The sequence below is a fragment of the Cherax quadricarinatus genome, chromosome 78, assembly GCF_038502225.1.
Source record: "Cherax quadricarinatus isolate ZL_2023a chromosome 78, ASM3850222v1, whole genome shotgun sequence".
Taxonomy (NCBI): domain Eukaryota; kingdom Metazoa; phylum Arthropoda; class Malacostraca; order Decapoda; family Parastacidae; genus Cherax; species Cherax quadricarinatus.
This window is the reverse complement of record NC_091369.1, coordinates 4,102,611-4,120,328: the sequence shown is the minus strand read 5'-3', so window position 1 is coordinate 4,120,328 and position 17,718 is coordinate 4,102,611. Positions and strand designations below refer to the sequence as shown.

The window sequence follows — 17,718 nt, the reverse complement described above, 5'->3', positions numbered from 1 at the left end:
CACTATGATTATCTCACAGGTCACTCTGGGTTGCCAGAGACTCGACCAGCAGCAAAATTGTTATGTAGTGATTCCTGAAGCGCATGGATTGTCATTAGCATAGTGTACTGCATTAACTGAGAGGACAACTCGAGCATACCAGATAGAAAAATAGCCTGCTAACAGAAATAGGTAGCTATTAAATAGACGAGAAGTTCTAGCTGAGGTGGTGTGGGCAAAGATGTCGAGTTGCCAGTATATTGTAGTAGTGTAGCTGGGGAGGCAGGAGCTCATATAGAAGGTGCAGCTAGTGTGTGTTGCACGGGTTGTTCCTAACATCTATAACTAAACTTCCATTCACTACTCCATTTGCCATTTCGTGCAGCATCCCGACCTGTGTTAGCGTAAACAACCCTCTGTGAATTATACAAGACAAGCAGCTGGTGCTCAGTACTGAAAAAAAAAAACATCTGTGGTGAGAACCTATGATAATAGTTAGTGTAGAAGGAGTAAGAGTGGAGGTGAAAGGACAAGGTGAAGTATGGTGCTGGAGCAGGAGAGGTTTGAGGAGACCATGATGGAGGATACTTACGGTAACAAGCCTTCTCACCCACGTCTCAAGATGATACCAGACATCAGGAACCGTACCACAAGCACCATGTGGGACGCTGCGTAAGTACCAGTGTGTACTCACCTAGTTGTGGTTGCAGGGGTCGATTCATAGCTCCTGGCCCCGCCTCTTCACTGGCCGCTACTGGGTCACTCTCCCTGAACTGTGAGCTTTATCATACCTCTACTTAAAGCTGTGTATGGATCCTGCCTCCACTGCATCGCTTTCCAAACTGTTCCACTTCCTGATAACTCTGTGACTGAAGAAATACTTCCTAACATCCCTGTGATTCATGTCTTCAACTTCCAACTGTGCCCCCTTGTTGATGTGTCCCATCTCTGGAACATTCTGTCTCTGTCCACCTTGTCAATTCCTCTCAGTATTTTATATGTCGTTATCATGTCGACCCCTATCTCTCCTGTCTTCCATTGTCGTCAGGTCGAGTTCCCTTAACCTCTCCTCGTATGACATACCCCTTAGCTCTGGAACTAGTCTTGTTGCAAACCTTTGCATTTTCTCTCGTTTCTTTACGTGTTTGGCTGGATGTGGGTTCCAAAATGGTGTCGCATACTCCAATATGAGCCTAACGTACACGGTGTACAGGGTCCTGAACGATTCCTTGCTAAGATGGCGGAATGCTGTTCTTAGGTTTGCTAGGCGCTTATATGCTGCAGCAGTTATTTGGTTGATGTGTGTCTCACCCCAAAATCTTCTTCCCTGAGTGAAGTTTGTAGTCTGGCCCCCTAGACTGTACTCCGTCTGCGGTCTTCTTTGCCCTTCCCCAATCTTCACGACTTTGCACTTAGTGGGGTTGAACTACAGGAGCCAATTGCTGGACCAGGCCTGCAGCCTGTCCAGATCCCTTTGTAGTTCTGCCTGGTCCTCGTCCGATTGAATTCTTCTCATCAACTTCACATCATCTGCAAACAGGGACACTTCGGAGTCTATTCCTCCCGTCATGTCGTTCACGAATACCAGAAACAGCACTGGTCCTAGGACTGACCCCTTTGGGACCCCGCTGGTCACAGGTGCCCACTCTGACACCTCGCCACGTACCATTACTCGCTGCTGTCTTCCTGACAAATATTCCCTGATCCATTGTAGTGCCTTCCCTGTTATCCCTGCCTGTTCCTCCAGTTTTTGCACTAATCTCTTGTGTGGAACTGTGTCAAACGCCTTCTTACAGTTCAAGAAAATGCAATCTACCCACCCCTCTCTCTCTTGTCTTACTGCCGTCACCCTATCATAGAGCTCTAGTAAGTTTGTGACACAGGATTTCCCGTCCCTGAAACCGTGTTGGCTGCTGTTGATTAGATCATTCCTTTCTAGATGTTTCACCACTCTTCTCCTGATAATCTTCTCCATGACTCTGCATACTATACATGTCAGTGACACTGGTCTGTAGTTTAGTGCTTCTTATCTGTCTCCTTTTTTTAAAAACTGGGACTACATTTGCTGTCTTTCATACCTCAGATAATCTCCCTGTTTCGATTGTGTTGAAGATAGTTGTTAGTGGTACACATTGTATGGTATGGTATTAGTATGGTACTGGTAATGTGGTGGTAGTGGAGTAGTATTAGTATGGTACTGGTAGTGTGGTGGTAGTGGAGTAGTGGTATGGGTACTAGTAATGAAGTATAAGCGTAGTGCTGGTAGTATGGGTATGTAAATGATGAAACATTTCATATTACGGGAGAAGAGGGAAAAAAACACGTGAGAGTAGTGTTGCGTATGCCCTACGTGGTATTTAATAATAATAATAATAATAATAATAATAATAATAATAATAATAATAATATCTTTATTTACTACAAGTACATGTACAAGGTAAACAGACCATAGCTGACATCAATGACATAGTACTATATAGAAAGTCCCTTGTTATGTAGAGTATTTCCCGCAAATTAAGTCAGTTTTGTCCCCCGGATGCGACTCTCACCAGTCAACTAACACCCAGGTAACCATTTAACTGATGGGTGAACATAGACAAACCGGTGTAAGGAAACATGTCCAATGTTTGTACCCTCGCCAGGAATCGAACCCGGACTTTCACCGTGTGAAGCGAAAGCATTAGCCACCAGGCCAGGGAGGAGGCTGAGGGCAAGTTAGTAAGCTTATTTAGGTACAGGTATACATAAATACAGTTGCATAAATTATCATACATAGCATATGTATACATTATCCTACAGGATAACCCAGAAAAGTCAGGGCGGTTCAGATCAATGTGTAGGATGGACATTATCCAGGGAATACCTAGTGAAAATATTAGAAGAGAACGTGGAGGTCTGAATGGCACACTTCAGGGTACAACGGAAAAGTTATTGAGATACTCGAGTCATGTGTGAAGGACGACTCCCTTTTTTTGGACTATCATAATGATTTACACATGTTGTATTGTAAAACTAATTCAGTCATCTAACTGTGTAATTGTACCTTCTATAACCCACTTTGTCTAACTTTTTGGGGTTATTTTTTTTGTTATCCTAGTTAATTTACACATACGTTACTATGTATGATAATCTGTGTAACTGTACATAATTATGTACCTGTACCTAAATAAACTTACTTAGTTACTACTTATTCTTTCATTTCGACCCCAATTTAGAAAAAAATGAAAACATATTGTGATCGTCGAAGCAATAGCCAGAATGGGTAACGCCTTATACAGGTGTGTTCTAACATCTGGTTTGTTATTATATACATATATACACATTCATGACCTTTTAGCACGTTTTTGGCAAGACAGGGATGGAATGAATGATGGTGAACGTGTTTTCTTTTGTATTTTGTTTGGTCACTGTCTCTGTGGGAGACGGGCGGTGTGCTAGAAGCAACACAGCACACGCTACAGGTCAAGAACCAGTCTGACAAGTACGATACTTGTTTTCTAGGTGTCGGTAGTTAAACTGACGTACGTACGGTTTTCCACGCATTACAGTTCGTTGGTTTGTGCCTGATCCTTCCATGCAAAACATGAATATTTGTTGTTTTAGGTTTGTATATATGAGCTTCTCTCTCTCTCTCTCTCTCTCTCTCTCTCTCTCTCTCTCTCTCTCTCTCTCTCTCTCTCTCTCTCTCTCTCTCTCTCTCTCTCTCTCTCTCTCTCTCTCTCTCTCTCTCATTCATTCATAATAACATTCTCTAGAATTGTGATGTGTATTATATACAAATCTCTAACACAATCAACACACAATTCGTAATGCAACTCGCGTCTTAGGGCAAGAATATTTATCCGGATTTGTTGCTAGCATTGTTGGTAGTCAGTCCCCTGATGGTAGACAGTCCTTTGATGGTAGACAGTCCTTTGATGGTAGACAGTCCCTTGATGGTAGACAGTCCCTTGATGGTAGTCAGTCCTTTGATGGTAGTCAGTCCCCTGATGGTAGTCAGTCCCCTGATGGTAGTCAGTCCTCTGATGGTAGTCAGTCCTTTGATGGTAGTCAGTCCTTTGATGGTAGTCAGTCCTTTGATGGTAGTCAGTCCTTTGATGGTAGTCAGTCCTTTGATGATAGTCAGTCCTTTGATGGTAGTCAGTCCTTTGATGGTAGTCAGTCCTTTGATGGTAGTCAGTCCTTTGATGGTAGTCAGTCCTTTGATGGTAGTCAGTCCTTTGATGGTAGACAGTCCCTTGATGGTAGTCAGTCCTTTGATGGTAGTCAGTCCCCTGATGGTAGTCAGTCCTCTGATGGTAGTCAGTCCTTTGATGGTAGTCAGTCCTTTGATGGTAGTCAGTCCTTTGATGGTAGTCAGTCCTTTGATGATAGTCAGTCCTTTGATGGTAGTCAGTCCTTTGATGGTAGTCAGTCCTTTGATGGTAGTCAGTCCCCTGATGGTAGTCAGTCCCCTGATGGTAGTCAGTACTCTTGGTAACAATCTTCTTAATAACATCAAGCACTTTTTAACTAAAACTCCGACATTGTTTGCTGATAAGACAGACACAGCTTGGTAAGAGTTATCATGGGAGGACGATATCTGATAATATATATCAGCGACATCTCTGAGATAGTGTGCTTTGTGAGGGAACACTGGAAAATACTGCAAAGTTTTGCATGTAACACTAAGAACATTACTGTATTGTTTGTAAAGGCTTGACAAAGCTCCTGGAGAGCGAAACGTTGCCACAATGAAATGTCACATTAGTTGCACTTGTGTCCTTTTACCTAACACCTACTGGCCCATACTGATGGGAAAATAAACAAATGGAGTATAATGTGATCCTTTATTGACTACGTTTCGCCCACACAGTAAAGTAAAAGTTTAATTCTTTGTAAAGGTTACAGTATGTAATTACAATTTTGGTTTGCTAAGTAGAAAGAAATCCAATATCATGCCGGGGTTTTTATACCATTTATCTCCATACTAATGGAGTTTGGCATTGATAAACATTTGATATAACAACAATAATGATGACTGGCAGTGCTCGCGAAGGCAAGGGGCCAAAGATGTCCCTCTGTGGAACACCACTACACAAGAAGCATTTAAATGTGGCTTTGTATCGCCCTGTGTAAGGCTCTACACTGAACAAAGCGAGGTCCCGGTGCAACCTGTCTTACAACTTTAGTGGATTTGGGTTTGAGGACTTGCCTACTATGGGCCTGTAGGCTTGCTGCAGTGTTCCTCCTTTCTTATGTTCTTATGTTCTAAGTCTTCGGCTTCTTGTCGCTACGCACTGTTTTTGTTGTAGTCCCAAAAAGGTGCAAGTCTGTCGAAGGTCACCAGGGGGAGACAGCGGGCTCAATTCTAGCCTCGTACGAAGATATTGACGAATCTACACACACACACTCCTTTGATCGTCCTCCCTTCCTCTTACCCCTACCTGGTCCTAGAGTCCTGCAGGACACAGGCGACAACCCCTGTTCCAACACAGGCAAGAGCCACTGTTTCAAACACAGGCGACAGGCGAGCACTGCTTTTCCAACACAGGCGGAAAAAAACCGTGTTCGAACACAGCAAACAACCCCTTTTCCCTATGCAAACAACTAGCCCAGATCTTCATTCAAAGAGCAGGCGTGAACAACGCTACAGATTCGGGAAAAAATATGAATGCATTCCCAATATTAAAAATGATAATTGAAAACAACAGAAAGATATGTCAGGCGCAAGGATACAAGTCCTATTAAGGCGACATTTTATTGTGGCAACGTTTCGCTCTCCAGGAGCTTTATCAAGTCGGCAATTCTACCAGCATTATTACAATGGAAAAGCACTACACAGAGGGAAGCGTCCTCTCTGATTGAAGTTTTCTCTGCACTGTTAACTCTGAAGTTACAACGCCTGCATGTTGCACCAGGCAACCCGTGACTTGTCGAAGCTAGACGAGGTGGCTTCCGGCCCTCTGGCGTTGGTGTCTGCAAGAACAAGGTTCATGAACCCTGGTGTTAATGTCTGCAAGAACAAGGTTCATGAACCCTGATCACTGATCCTACTTGAAGGTAGTCTTACTGGGAAAGGGAAGGGGGGTCAATGCCTCCTAAATCCTCCTTTGACCGGCCCCAGATCAGGAACCTACATGGTTAAGTTATTAAGTTCCTGAAGACAGTCTGGATATATTTATATTTCTCATTACGTAAGGAGTGTGCTGACCTTCCTCACCATCCTTGTCAATGGGAAATCCTCCTTGTTTCTCATGTCAGTTTCACCACGTTTTTATATATAAAATAAATCAATAACGAGTGTGACGTGTGTGGCATCGCGGTGATTAAGCAGTCTCGCAAAACGTTTAAAATTACACGCGTACCTGGATTACTGTTGCGTTTAATTAAGATGATATTTATGTGGTTTCAGGGGTATCTACACACACACAGAGGTGGGTCCAGGAGCTATGAATCGACCCCTGCAACCGCATTTAGGTAAACACACACACACACACACACAACTGGGGAAAGACCGTACTTAGGAGAGACACTGGAAGACTAACATCATCTCAGTGAAAGAATAACTCAAATAATTATGAAGAAAGATTTGGGAGTCAACATCACGCCAAAGCTGTTTCTCAAAGTGCATATTATGAGGAAAATAACACTAGCATCTGACAAACTAGCACATATAAGGCTGGCTTCTAAAATTAGGACGAAGATAATTCAAAACACGATTTAAAACATGTGATTCAAAACACGATTCAAAACGTGATTCAAAACACGATTCAAAACGTGATTCAAAAAACGATTCAAAACATGAGTCAGAACACAATTCAAAACGATTCAAAACATGATTCAGAACACGATTCAAAACGATTCAAAACACGATTCAAAACGTGATTCAAAACACGATTCAAAACGTGATTCAAAACACGATTCAAAACATGATTCAGAACACGATTCAAAACGATTCAAAACACGATTCAAAACGTGATTCAGAACACGAATCAAAAACATATGATTCAAAACACGGTTCAAAATATATGAAAGTCTGAATCTAGATGGTGCTGGTCTAACATGGGGGTCAACTTCGTCACCAGGCCCGGGACACGGGGGCGCTGACCCCCAGGAATCACCTGTAATCACCTACATATTATCTGTGGACAGTTGAGTCTAGGTTGAGAAACTTAAGCTGCGAAGACTGCCACATCTGTGGCAGAGGAGACATGACCACGACATACTAAGTGCTCTGGGAAGTAAAATAGAAAGAGAGATGTTTGATTCATGATGGTAGAGACCAGGATGAGAGGACACATGGTGGGAACCACGAGGGGACACATGGTAGGAACCACAAGGGGACACATACAATGGGAACCACAACGAGGAGACACACATGGTGGGGACCACATCGAGGGGACACACATGGTAGGAACCACAACAAGGGGACACATGTGAGAACCAGGATAAGGGAACACAGATGATGTTGACCAGGATGAGGGGACACATGGTGGGAACCACGAGGGGACACATGGTAGGAACCACAACAAGGGGACACATACAGTGGGAACCACAACGAGGGGACACACATGGTGGGGACCACATCGAGGGGACACAGATGGTAGGAACCACAACAAGGGGACACATGTGAGAACCAGGATAAGGGGACACATGATGTTGACCAGGATGAGGGGACACACATATGGTAGGGATTCAGGGAGGGGACAGATGTAAGCTGAACACCCACATGAGTCCCATAACATCAGTATTTCAGAGTGAGGGGTGGTGAGGGGATATGGGATCTTAGATGGAAGGTAGGATAGCCTCCTTCACGGATGATGTCAAAATGAACTCCATCACGTCTGCCAGGAGGAAGTCAAGAGACGGGTCCAAGAGCCAGGCCTCAGCACTGTTAACCCAGGCTTAGTAGATGAATGGTTCAGAGAACCGACATGTTGATAAATTAGACATATGTGCAACTCTTGGGTATCTTTATTGAGGAAACGTTTCGCCACACAGTGGCTTCATCAGTCCATACAAAGGAGAATCTTGAAGAACAGGAGGAGAATGAGGTAATCAGTCCCTCAACCTTGAGTCGATGTGGTCAGTCCATCAATCTTGAAGAGAATACTTGGTATTCTGTTATAAGATGGGGCCTGTGGTTAGAAGCCTTGTCTAGGTGGTATTATAAATATCAAAATACACCAGCCTAGAGCCAAACCGTTTTCTTCACAAAAATCTTGATCTAGTTAGTCATTACTCTGTCTGAGAGGATAGAGATATTCACCATATATTTATTATCAGGAAGGCCACGTAAACTAACATACAAAATATTATCAGAATTCACTAGTACACTGCTACTAGTTATTTTAGTTTATATGTAAATAGTGGATCTCCATGACCCCCCCCCTTTCTGCACAACAACAAACAACAGCAAACACAACAATAACAACAATAAATGTAAACAACAAAGGCTGTTCTGCCTTTTTTTTTTGACTAGTTTAATAATTTATGTTGTGGCTCGTACGTTGGTTTGCGTGCAGCCAGCAGCAACAGCCTGGTTGATCAGGCTCTGATCCACCAGGAGGCCTGGTCACAGACCAGGCCGCGGGGGCGTTGACCCCCGGAACTCTCTCCAGGTAAACTCCAGGTAGGAAGCCTTTTATCAGACCTTTGTCTCATACTTTTGTGTCATGTATTCTGAGTTTTTTAAATGACTGAGATTCAGGCTTAATTCTTCCTGTTTACGAATCAAGTGTTTCGTGGCTGGGTTGGTAGCGCACTCAGCTCACACACTCAGGTCCGGGGTTCAATCTCCGGTACGGGTGGAAACATTAGGATGTGTTTCCTTAAGACACCTGCTGTCCATGTTCACCTAGCAGTAAGTATGTACCTGGGTGTTACAGTGGACTGGTGTGGGTCGCATCCTGGGGACAAAACTGACCTAATTTTCCCGAAATGCTCAGCATAACAAGGTGGGTTCTATATAACAGTATGTCACTGGTGTCAGCTATGGTCTGTATACCTTGTACATGTAGAAATAAAGATTATTATTTAAGTTTTCCTTAAGATAGTGTGTTGGCTGCGACGCTGACGTAGATGACCTCGCAAGGATATACTTATTCTGAGAGATAGTGTGTTGGCTGCGACGCTGACGTAGATGACCTCGCAAGGATATACTTATTCTGAGAGTTTTTCCTCATCTTAAGTTTGGTATTATTGTCAGTAACTCAGGATATAATATAAAGGTTGTAGTTGATGCTGGTAGTTGTGGTTGATGGTGGTTGTTGTTGTTGATGGTGGTGGTTGTGGTTGATGGTGGTGGTTGTTGTTGATGGTGGTTGTTGTTGTGGTTGATGGTGGTGTTTGTGGTTGATGGTGGTTGTTGTGGTTGATGGTGGTGTTTGTTGTGGTTGATGGTGGTGGTTGTGGTTGATGGTGGTGTTTGTTGTAGTTGATGGTGGTGGTTGTTGTGGTTGATGGTGGTGGTTGTTGTTGATGGTGGTGGTTGTTGTGGTTGATGGTGGTGGTTGTGGTTGATGGTGGTGGTTGTTGTGGTTGATGGTGGTGTTTGTTGTGGTTGATGGTGGTTGTTGTGGTTGATGGTGGTGTTTGTTGTGGTTGATGGTGGTTGTTGTGGTTGATGGTGGTGGTTGTTGTGGTTGATGGTGGTGTTTGTTGTGGTTGATGGTGGTGGTTGTGGTTGATGGTGGTGTTTGTTGTGGTTGATGGTGGTGGTTGTTGTGGTTGATGGTGGTGGTTGTGGTTGATGGTGGTGTTTGTTGTGGTTGATGGTGGTGGTTGTTGTTGATGGTGGTGGTTGTTGTGGTTGATGGTGGTGTTTGTTGTGGTTGATGGTGGTTGTTGTGGTTGATGGTGGTGGTTGTTGATGGTGGTGGTTGTTGTGGTTGATGGTGGTGGTTGTTGTGGTTGATGGTGGTGTTTGTGGTTGATGGTGGTTGTTGTGGTTGATGGTGGTGTTTGTTGTGGTTGATGGTGGTGGTTGTGGTTGATGGTGGTGTTTGTTGTGGTTGATGGTGGTGGTTGTGGTTGATGGTGGTTGTTGTGGTTGATGGTGGTGTTTGTTGTTGTTGATGGTAGTGGTTGTTGTGGTTGATGGTGGTTGTTGTGGTTGATGGTAGTGGTTGTTGTGGTTGATGGTGGTGGTTGTGGTTGATGGTGGTGGTTGTTGTGGTTGATGGTGGTGGTTGTTGTGGTTGATGGTGGTGGTTGTGGTTGATGGTGTTTGTTGTGGTTGATGGTGGTGGTTTGTTGTGGTTGATGGTGGTGGTTTGTGGTTGATGGTGTTTGTTGTGGTTGATGGTGGTGGTTGTGGTTGATGGTGGTGGTTGTGGTTGATGGTGGTGGTTGTTGTGGTTGATGGTGGTTGTTGTGGTTGATGGTGGTGGTTGTGGTTGATGGTGGTGGTTGTTGTGGTTGATGGTGGTTGTTGTTGTGGTTGATGGTGGTGGTTGTGGTTGATGGTGGTTGTTGGTTGATGGTAGTGGTGGTGAGTGGTTGTTGTGGTTGATGGTAGTGGTTGTTGTGGTTGATGGTGGTTGTTGTTGTGGTTGATGTAGTGGTTGTGTTGTGGTTGATGGTGGTTGTTATGTTGTGGTTGATGGTGGTTGTTGTGGTTGATGGTGGTGGTTGTTGTGGTTGATGGTGGTGGTTGTTGTAGTTGATGGTGGTGTTGTTGTGGTTGATGGTGGTGGTTGTTGTGGTTGATGGTGGTGGTGGTTGTGGTTGATGGTGGTGGTTGTTGTGGTTGATGGTGGTTGTTGTGGTTGATGGTGGTGGTTGTTGTGGTTGATGGTGGTGGTTGTTGTGGTTGATGGTGGTGGTTGTTGTTGTAGTTGATGGTGTGGTTTTGGTTGATGGTGGTGGTTGTTGTGGTTGATGGTGGTTTGTTGTGGTTGATGGTGGTTGTTGTGGTTGATGGGGTGTTTGTGGTTGATGGTGTGGTTGTTGTGGTTGATGGTGGTGTGTGGACGATGTGGTTGTTGTGTGCTCGTGTGGTTGATATGTGTGCTTGTTCAGTTATGTTGGTAGGTGTCTGCGTCACATGAGTCTGCATGAGTTTTTGTCTCTGACCTCTCTCTCTCTCTCTCTCTCTCTCTCTCTCTCTCTCTCTTCTCTCTCTCTCTCTCTCTCTCTCTCTCTCTCTCTCTCTCTCTCTCTCTCTCTCTCTCTCTCTCTCTCTCTCTCTCTCTCTCTCTCTCTCTCTCTCTCTCTCTGGCTCTCTCTCTCTCTCTCTCGCTCTCTCTCTCTCTCTCTCGCCCTCCCCCCCCCCGCGAGCATTTTTTTTGTGGGGGTTCCAATAATTTTTAACAAATTTCAACTTTCCCCCACTCAATTTAAGACATTTTTGACGAAAAATAATGTAAATTTAGATCACGAGTGGCTAGTTTTCCCATTACACAAGGAAAAATAAAAAATAAAAAAACTGGCGACCACCACCCTCCCATGGTCTTGACAGCCACTTCATGGCCGACATCTGTGTTGAAAAGTGGTAGACCCCAGTGCAAATGTTACTTTGACCTTTTTTGGGGTATTATCATACCTAATCTACACATATTCTGCTATGTATGATAATTTATGTAACTGTGCTTCTTACATGTACCCGAATACACTTGTAACCGAATACACTTGCTCTTGCGTCTTGAAAATAAGGAACTGGTACACGGATAACCCGTTTCGGTCCCAGGTGGGACCGAAACGTCGCCGTAAGTTCCTCCTATGTGCGGGTTATTTGTGTATTGTTCCAGCCACAGCGGTATTGCTACTTTTCGTTCTTTAAGGAACTGGTGGACCAGGCTGCCCGGTTAAGACGTCCTCCACACTCGTATTACCTTCAAAACTCCTCTTATGATGAAATATCCGTGTAACTGGACCACAGTGTATTTGGGCAGTGGGTTTAGTCACTGGGAAATGAGCGTCAATGGTTTTTGTTCCCTGCTGGACCAGAGAGTACAGTATCCGTCTTCCTGCTGGGCCAGAGTACAGCATCCATCTTCCTGCTGGACCAGAGAGTACAGTATCCATCTTCCTTCTGGACCAGAGAGTACAACATCCGTCTTCCTGCTGGACCAGAGAGTACAGCATCCGTCTTCCTGTTGGACCAGAGAGTACTGCATCCGTCTTCCTGTTGGACCAGAGAGTACAGCATCCGTCTTCCTGCTGGACCAGAGAGTACAGCATCCATCTTCCTGCTGAACCAGAGAGTACAGCATCCATCTTCCTGCTGAACCAGAGAGTACAGCATCCATCTTCATGCAGGACCAGAGAGTGCAGCATCCGTCTTCCTGATGAACCAGAGAGTACAGCATCCATCTTTCTGGTGCAAGATAGAAATAATTTGACATGTTTGGGGTTATACTAGGTGATTTACACGATGTATGGTAATTGTACTTATGTGTATCTGTGCCTAAATAAACTTACTGTGTATGCTCAATAATAACATGGGGACAGAAACACAGGAGGTTGATTGATCTGTATATTTCGACCTCTTCTGGGATCCCCTTCAAGGGTTCGAAATATACAGATCAGTCAACCTCCTGTGTTTTTGTCTCCGTGTGGGTTATTAATTGAGCATTGATGGTGTTCATTACACTTCTGTTATGTACAGTGGCCGCAAAAAAATGCAATTTATTGTGTGTACATGTATTTTATTTACACTTTTTAGCTTCCAACTAGTACTTGGTCATGTTACCCTTGTTCTTTATCACCATCTGAAGTTGCCTGGACATCGAAGTGGCGAGGGTGGAGAAGAAGGAGGCGTCCATGTAGATCCAAAGCTTCTTCAGTGCCTCCTTCAGGCCCATGATGTTGGTGGGTCTAGCTTTTGCAGTCTCATTTTTCATCACATGTCAGGCATTCTCGATAGTTAGCATGGGCTTATTGGTGGCACGTCGAGCAGGCATTTTCAGGTCCTTTTGCAAGATGCATTTTCTTGAGTTCTGCGGATGTTATGGCAGGATCTGATAACACTTCCTTCCTCAGGATGCTGTCTGTGTGAAGAGAAAATGCATCCTGCACTCCTGAAAGACGTCGCAGTGCGAACCATTCAGCACCGACCTCAAAAGGACCTCAAAATGCCTGCTCGACGTGCCACCAAGACGCCCGCCCATGCTAACTGAAGCCATGAAGATGAAACGGCTTCAGTTCTGAAAGATGTACAAGGATTGGACGTCAGACCAGTGACAGAAGGTGATGTTCAGCGATGAGAGTACCTTCAGGCTCGTCAGGAGCAGCTCCAAGACCATCCGTCGTCCCAGTGGTGTGTCCCGTTATGACCCGCGGTACACCGTGAAGACAGTGAAGCACCCTGGCAGTGTTATGGTCTGGGGTGCTTTTAGTAGTTATAATGGCAGGGTGGACTATACTTCCTTCCTAAGAACATTACGATGAAGGGAAGTAATTAGTAAAGAGATCATTCATGAGTGAATTTTTTATGCATGATGGTGTCCCTGCCCATAAGTCAAAAGAAGTGAAAAAGTTCCTCGAGGACAATGACATCAGTGTTTTGGAGTGGCCAGTCAATTCCCCTGACCTAAATCCTGTCGAGAATGCCTGACATGTGATGAAAAATGAGATTGCAAAAGCTAGACCCACCAACATCATGGACCTGAAGGAGGCTGGAGAAGCTTTGCATCAACATGGACGCCTCCTTCTTCTCCACCCTCGCCACTTCGATGCCCAGGCAACTTCAGATGGTGATAAAGAAGAATGGTAACATGACCAAGTACTAGTTGGAAGCTAAAAAGTGAAAATAAAATACATGTACACACAGTACGTTGCAATTTTTTCACTTTATTGTCCAAAAATTGTTAATGTATAGATTTTTTTACGGCCACTATACTATGTATGTCTGTATAGTTTATGATTTAAAGTGATGGAGACGCTGGCTGACTTACTTGACAGACAGACCCTTCGACCCACACTTGATGATTGTGACAAAAAGTAGACCTTGGTAGCAGTGAGAATGTAGGTCGTGTAGTATAACATTCGACCTGCTGTACATTGCTAACTTTAACACCCACACCCACTCTCACTGCTCTAGTTAACACTAACACTCTCACTGCCCTAGTTCACTAACACTCACTTCTACTACTGCTGGTACTACTACTTCTACTACCGGCATTACATCTACCACTACTACTACACTTCCTTCTTCCTCTCTTTGTCCCCTCCCCTCGTGTATATATATATATATATATATATATATATATATATATATATATATATATATATATATATCAGGGAGAAAGTGTCTGTATATTTGGTTTTGTCTCGTGTTTCATCACGGCTCCGATCAACTGCCTTTCTATTCTCAAGTGAAGAGTTAATTAGTTGATCAGTTGAAGGCCAAGAACTCACTCATGATTAAAGAAGGGCAGCGATCGATTAGTTTGGGATTTGCACATGTATGCACATCCTTGAAGCTGTTAGGCTGTCTTCTAAGATTGGAGAAATGGGTTGTTAGTGTTTTTCTCAAGACCTGTGTATATCGAGAGGTATATATGTATGTATGTATGTATGTCGTGATGTATGAATATACACTGAGAGTAGCAGTGAAAACACACCGACAGGTATATATGAGTATATAATCACTGAAAGATATACGTCTGGAGGTGTATATTCTATCACTGCATATACATCTCTAGGTATACACCTAGAGATGTAAATTTCTCAGGAGTATATACACGGAAAGTTAACTTTAATCAGTATTTTAGGTATTAAAGTATTGTTGACTGGTGGTGAACAGGTGACCTGCAGCCTTAATGACCCTCGTGTGGCAGATACAATTGAAACTTGATACATTAACTAATTTTATCATTGGGAAATGAATAAATTACACAGTAAGTCCACAAATGATTTGCTGCTCGTTATATACACTGAAGTCTTTGCGAGATTTGAAGAATCACTGGGAATTTAAGACGTTATTCCCGTAAGTTAACGAACTGAGGTGAAAACGTATGTAATAACAATAATAATGAGCCAGGGTTAGGAAAGGTTTGTCAGGAAACAGGACATGTCTCCTGACGCGGGTCTTAGTCATATCATGACCCGCAGCTCGAGTATTTGTATATATTTTTTTTGGTTGTCTGACCGAGGCCTTCCGCTGGCTTTCCGGTCCACCCCTTTAAAATTAGAGTTTATAAAGAAGAAAAGGCACAAGACTGTGACTGGAACAATACATGACCCGTACATAGGAGAGAGGAGCTTACCACGACGTTTCTGTCATTGACTATTTACAAAGTCACAGTGTGACCTTAGTCCAAGTCTGACCGAAACGTCGTCTTAAGCTCCTCTCTCCTATGTGCGGGTTATTTGTGTGCTGCTGCTGCTGCTGCTGCCGCTGCTGCTGCCGCTGCTGCTGCTGCCGCTGCTGCTGCCGCTGCTGCTGCTGCCGCTGCTGCTGCCGCCGCTGCTGCTGCTGCTGCTGCTGCTGCTGCTGCTGCTGCTGCTGTTGCTGCTGCTGCTGCTGCTGCTGCTGCTGCTGCTGCCGCTGCTGCTGCCGCTGCTGCTGCTGCCGCTGCTGCTGCCGCTGCTGCTGCTGCCGCTGCTGCTGCTGCCGCTGCTGCGCGTGCTGCGCCGCTGGCCTGCGCTGCTGTGCGCGCTGCTGCCGCGCGCGCTGCTGCTGCTGCGCTGCGCCGCGTGCCGCCTGCGCGCTAGCGCCCTGCTGCAGCGCTGCTGCCCGCTGCGCTCGCGCTGCGCTGCTGCGCTGGCGCTGCGCGCGCTGCTCGCTGCGCGCGCTGCTGCCGCATGCCGCGCTGCCGCGTAGCATGCACGCTGCTGTGCCGCTGTGCGCTGCGCTGCGCTACGCTGCTGCGCGCGCTGCTGCCTGGCGCGCTAGCAGCGCTGCTCCTGACATGCATGCAACAGCTGGCTCGCTGCTGCTAGCAGCTGCAAGCATGCTGCGGGTGCTAGTACGCGTCTATCGCTTGCTGATTCGTTGCAATGCAATTGCTGATCTGAACTTGCTGGCTTTTCATGTTTCTTTTTGTTGTTTGTTAGCGTGTCAGGTTCTTCTGTATACTGTATTTTCCAATGTTGATGAATTGCCATATACAACATCTGGTATCTATATGGTCTTTTCGTTGTTGATTTTGTTTAATTCAAATTTTGATCAACTGTTATTTTCTTTCTTTCATTGTCATTTCAAGTTTTAGTATATCAATCCTGGTTTGTTTTTCTGTTAATCTTGAAATTTTAATTTCATAGTTTAATGTTGAGGTACAATCCCTGGGTCCAGGGACTGTACCTCAACATTACAAAGGTACATAATGGGTCCAGGGACTGTACCTCAACATTACAGAGGTACATAACGGGTCCAGGGACTGTACCTCAACATTATAAAGGTACATAACGGGTCCAGGGACTGTACCTCAACATTACAGAGGCACATAAGGGTCCAGGGACTGTACCTCAACATCACAGACACATAATGGGTCCAGGGACTGTACCTCAACATTAAGACCATAAGGGTCAGGGACTGTACCTCAACATTACAGAGGCACATAAGGGTCCAGGGACTGTACCTCAACATCACAGACACATAATGGGTCCAGGGACTGTACCTCAACATTACAGACACATAATGGGTCCAGGGACTGTACCTCAACATTACAGAGACACATAATGGGTCCAGGGACTGTACCTCAACATTACAGACACATAATGGGTCCAGGGACTGTACCTCAACATTACAGAGGCACATAATGAGTCCCAGTACTGGGCAGCAAAGTTTTGAGAGCTGAACAAGTTACATAGGTAATGAACTATTTACATGTTGCTGTGTCAGACAAGTATGGTACCTGTATGGTACATTAATCACTGGTACAGTACACGATTAATGTGTAATACTTCACTAACAAGCTTTGAACTAGATAAACATAATAATAATAATATCTTTATTTACTACCAGTACATGTACAAGGTATACAGACCATAGTTGACATCAGTGACATACTACTATATAAAAAGTCCCTTGTTATGCTGAGCATTTCGAGCAAATTAGGTCACTTTTGTCCCCAGGATGCGACCCACACCAATCCACTAACACCCAGGTATCCATTTTACTGCTGGGTGAACATAGACAACCCGTGTAAGGAAACACGTCCAGTGGTTCCACCCCATTGCCGGGAATCGAACCCGGACCCTCACCGTGTAAAGTGAGAAGTTTTGCCACCAGGCCATGGAGACCTCTTTTAGCAACCAGATTCTCAGTAGTAGTAACCAGTTACCAGTCTAGTAACCAGTTACCGTAACCGTCCGTTGATTCAACTCATATTGTGCTGAGCTGACACTATTTCAAAACACCCACTACGGGGTACTGGCCAGACGGCTAGTCAGTGTTACGAGTGGAAGCAAGGAGATAGGTACGGCTGCGGGCTCTGTCCACATATCAGTAATTATACGTATAACAGCCTACGTGAGTATTTCTACCCTAATCCACGTATCGAACTCCCACATGATAAATGGTGACAGCGGTGGGATTGTCATCAGAAAAGACTTGTTCTACTCCATCCCCAAAATCATCTGTGTCAGAGACATGTGAAGCAACAACCTCGGCAGGGTTGTCATTCTCGAGACTGCTTAAGGCTTCAAAGGAGTTGTGAACGGGGATGGTGTACTCAATCCCACCGCTGCCACCATTTGTCGTAAGGGTTCTTGAATGGAGATATCGTAGGATAAGGTAGACACACTTGTAGGATGGTAGGTGTATTGTCAGACTGAGATGAGAGATGGAGCCCGGTGCCTAGCCTGTTC

General features: G+C 44.8%; 1 protein-coding gene across 1 annotated transcript in view; it reads left to right on the top strand.

Moving 5' to 3' along the window:
• The first annotated feature begins 249 nt into the window (after positions 1-249).
• Positions 250-17,718, top strand: part of LOC138850928 (cytosolic phospholipase A2-like) — a 54,129-nt gene continuing 36,660 nt past the window's right edge. Inside the window, exon 1 of the mRNA XM_070101581.1 lies at positions 250-651. Coding sequence (XP_069957682.1) covers positions 521-651 — 131 coding nt within the window. The 5' untranslated portion in view covers positions 250-520. The remainder of the gene's footprint in view (positions 652-17,718) is intronic.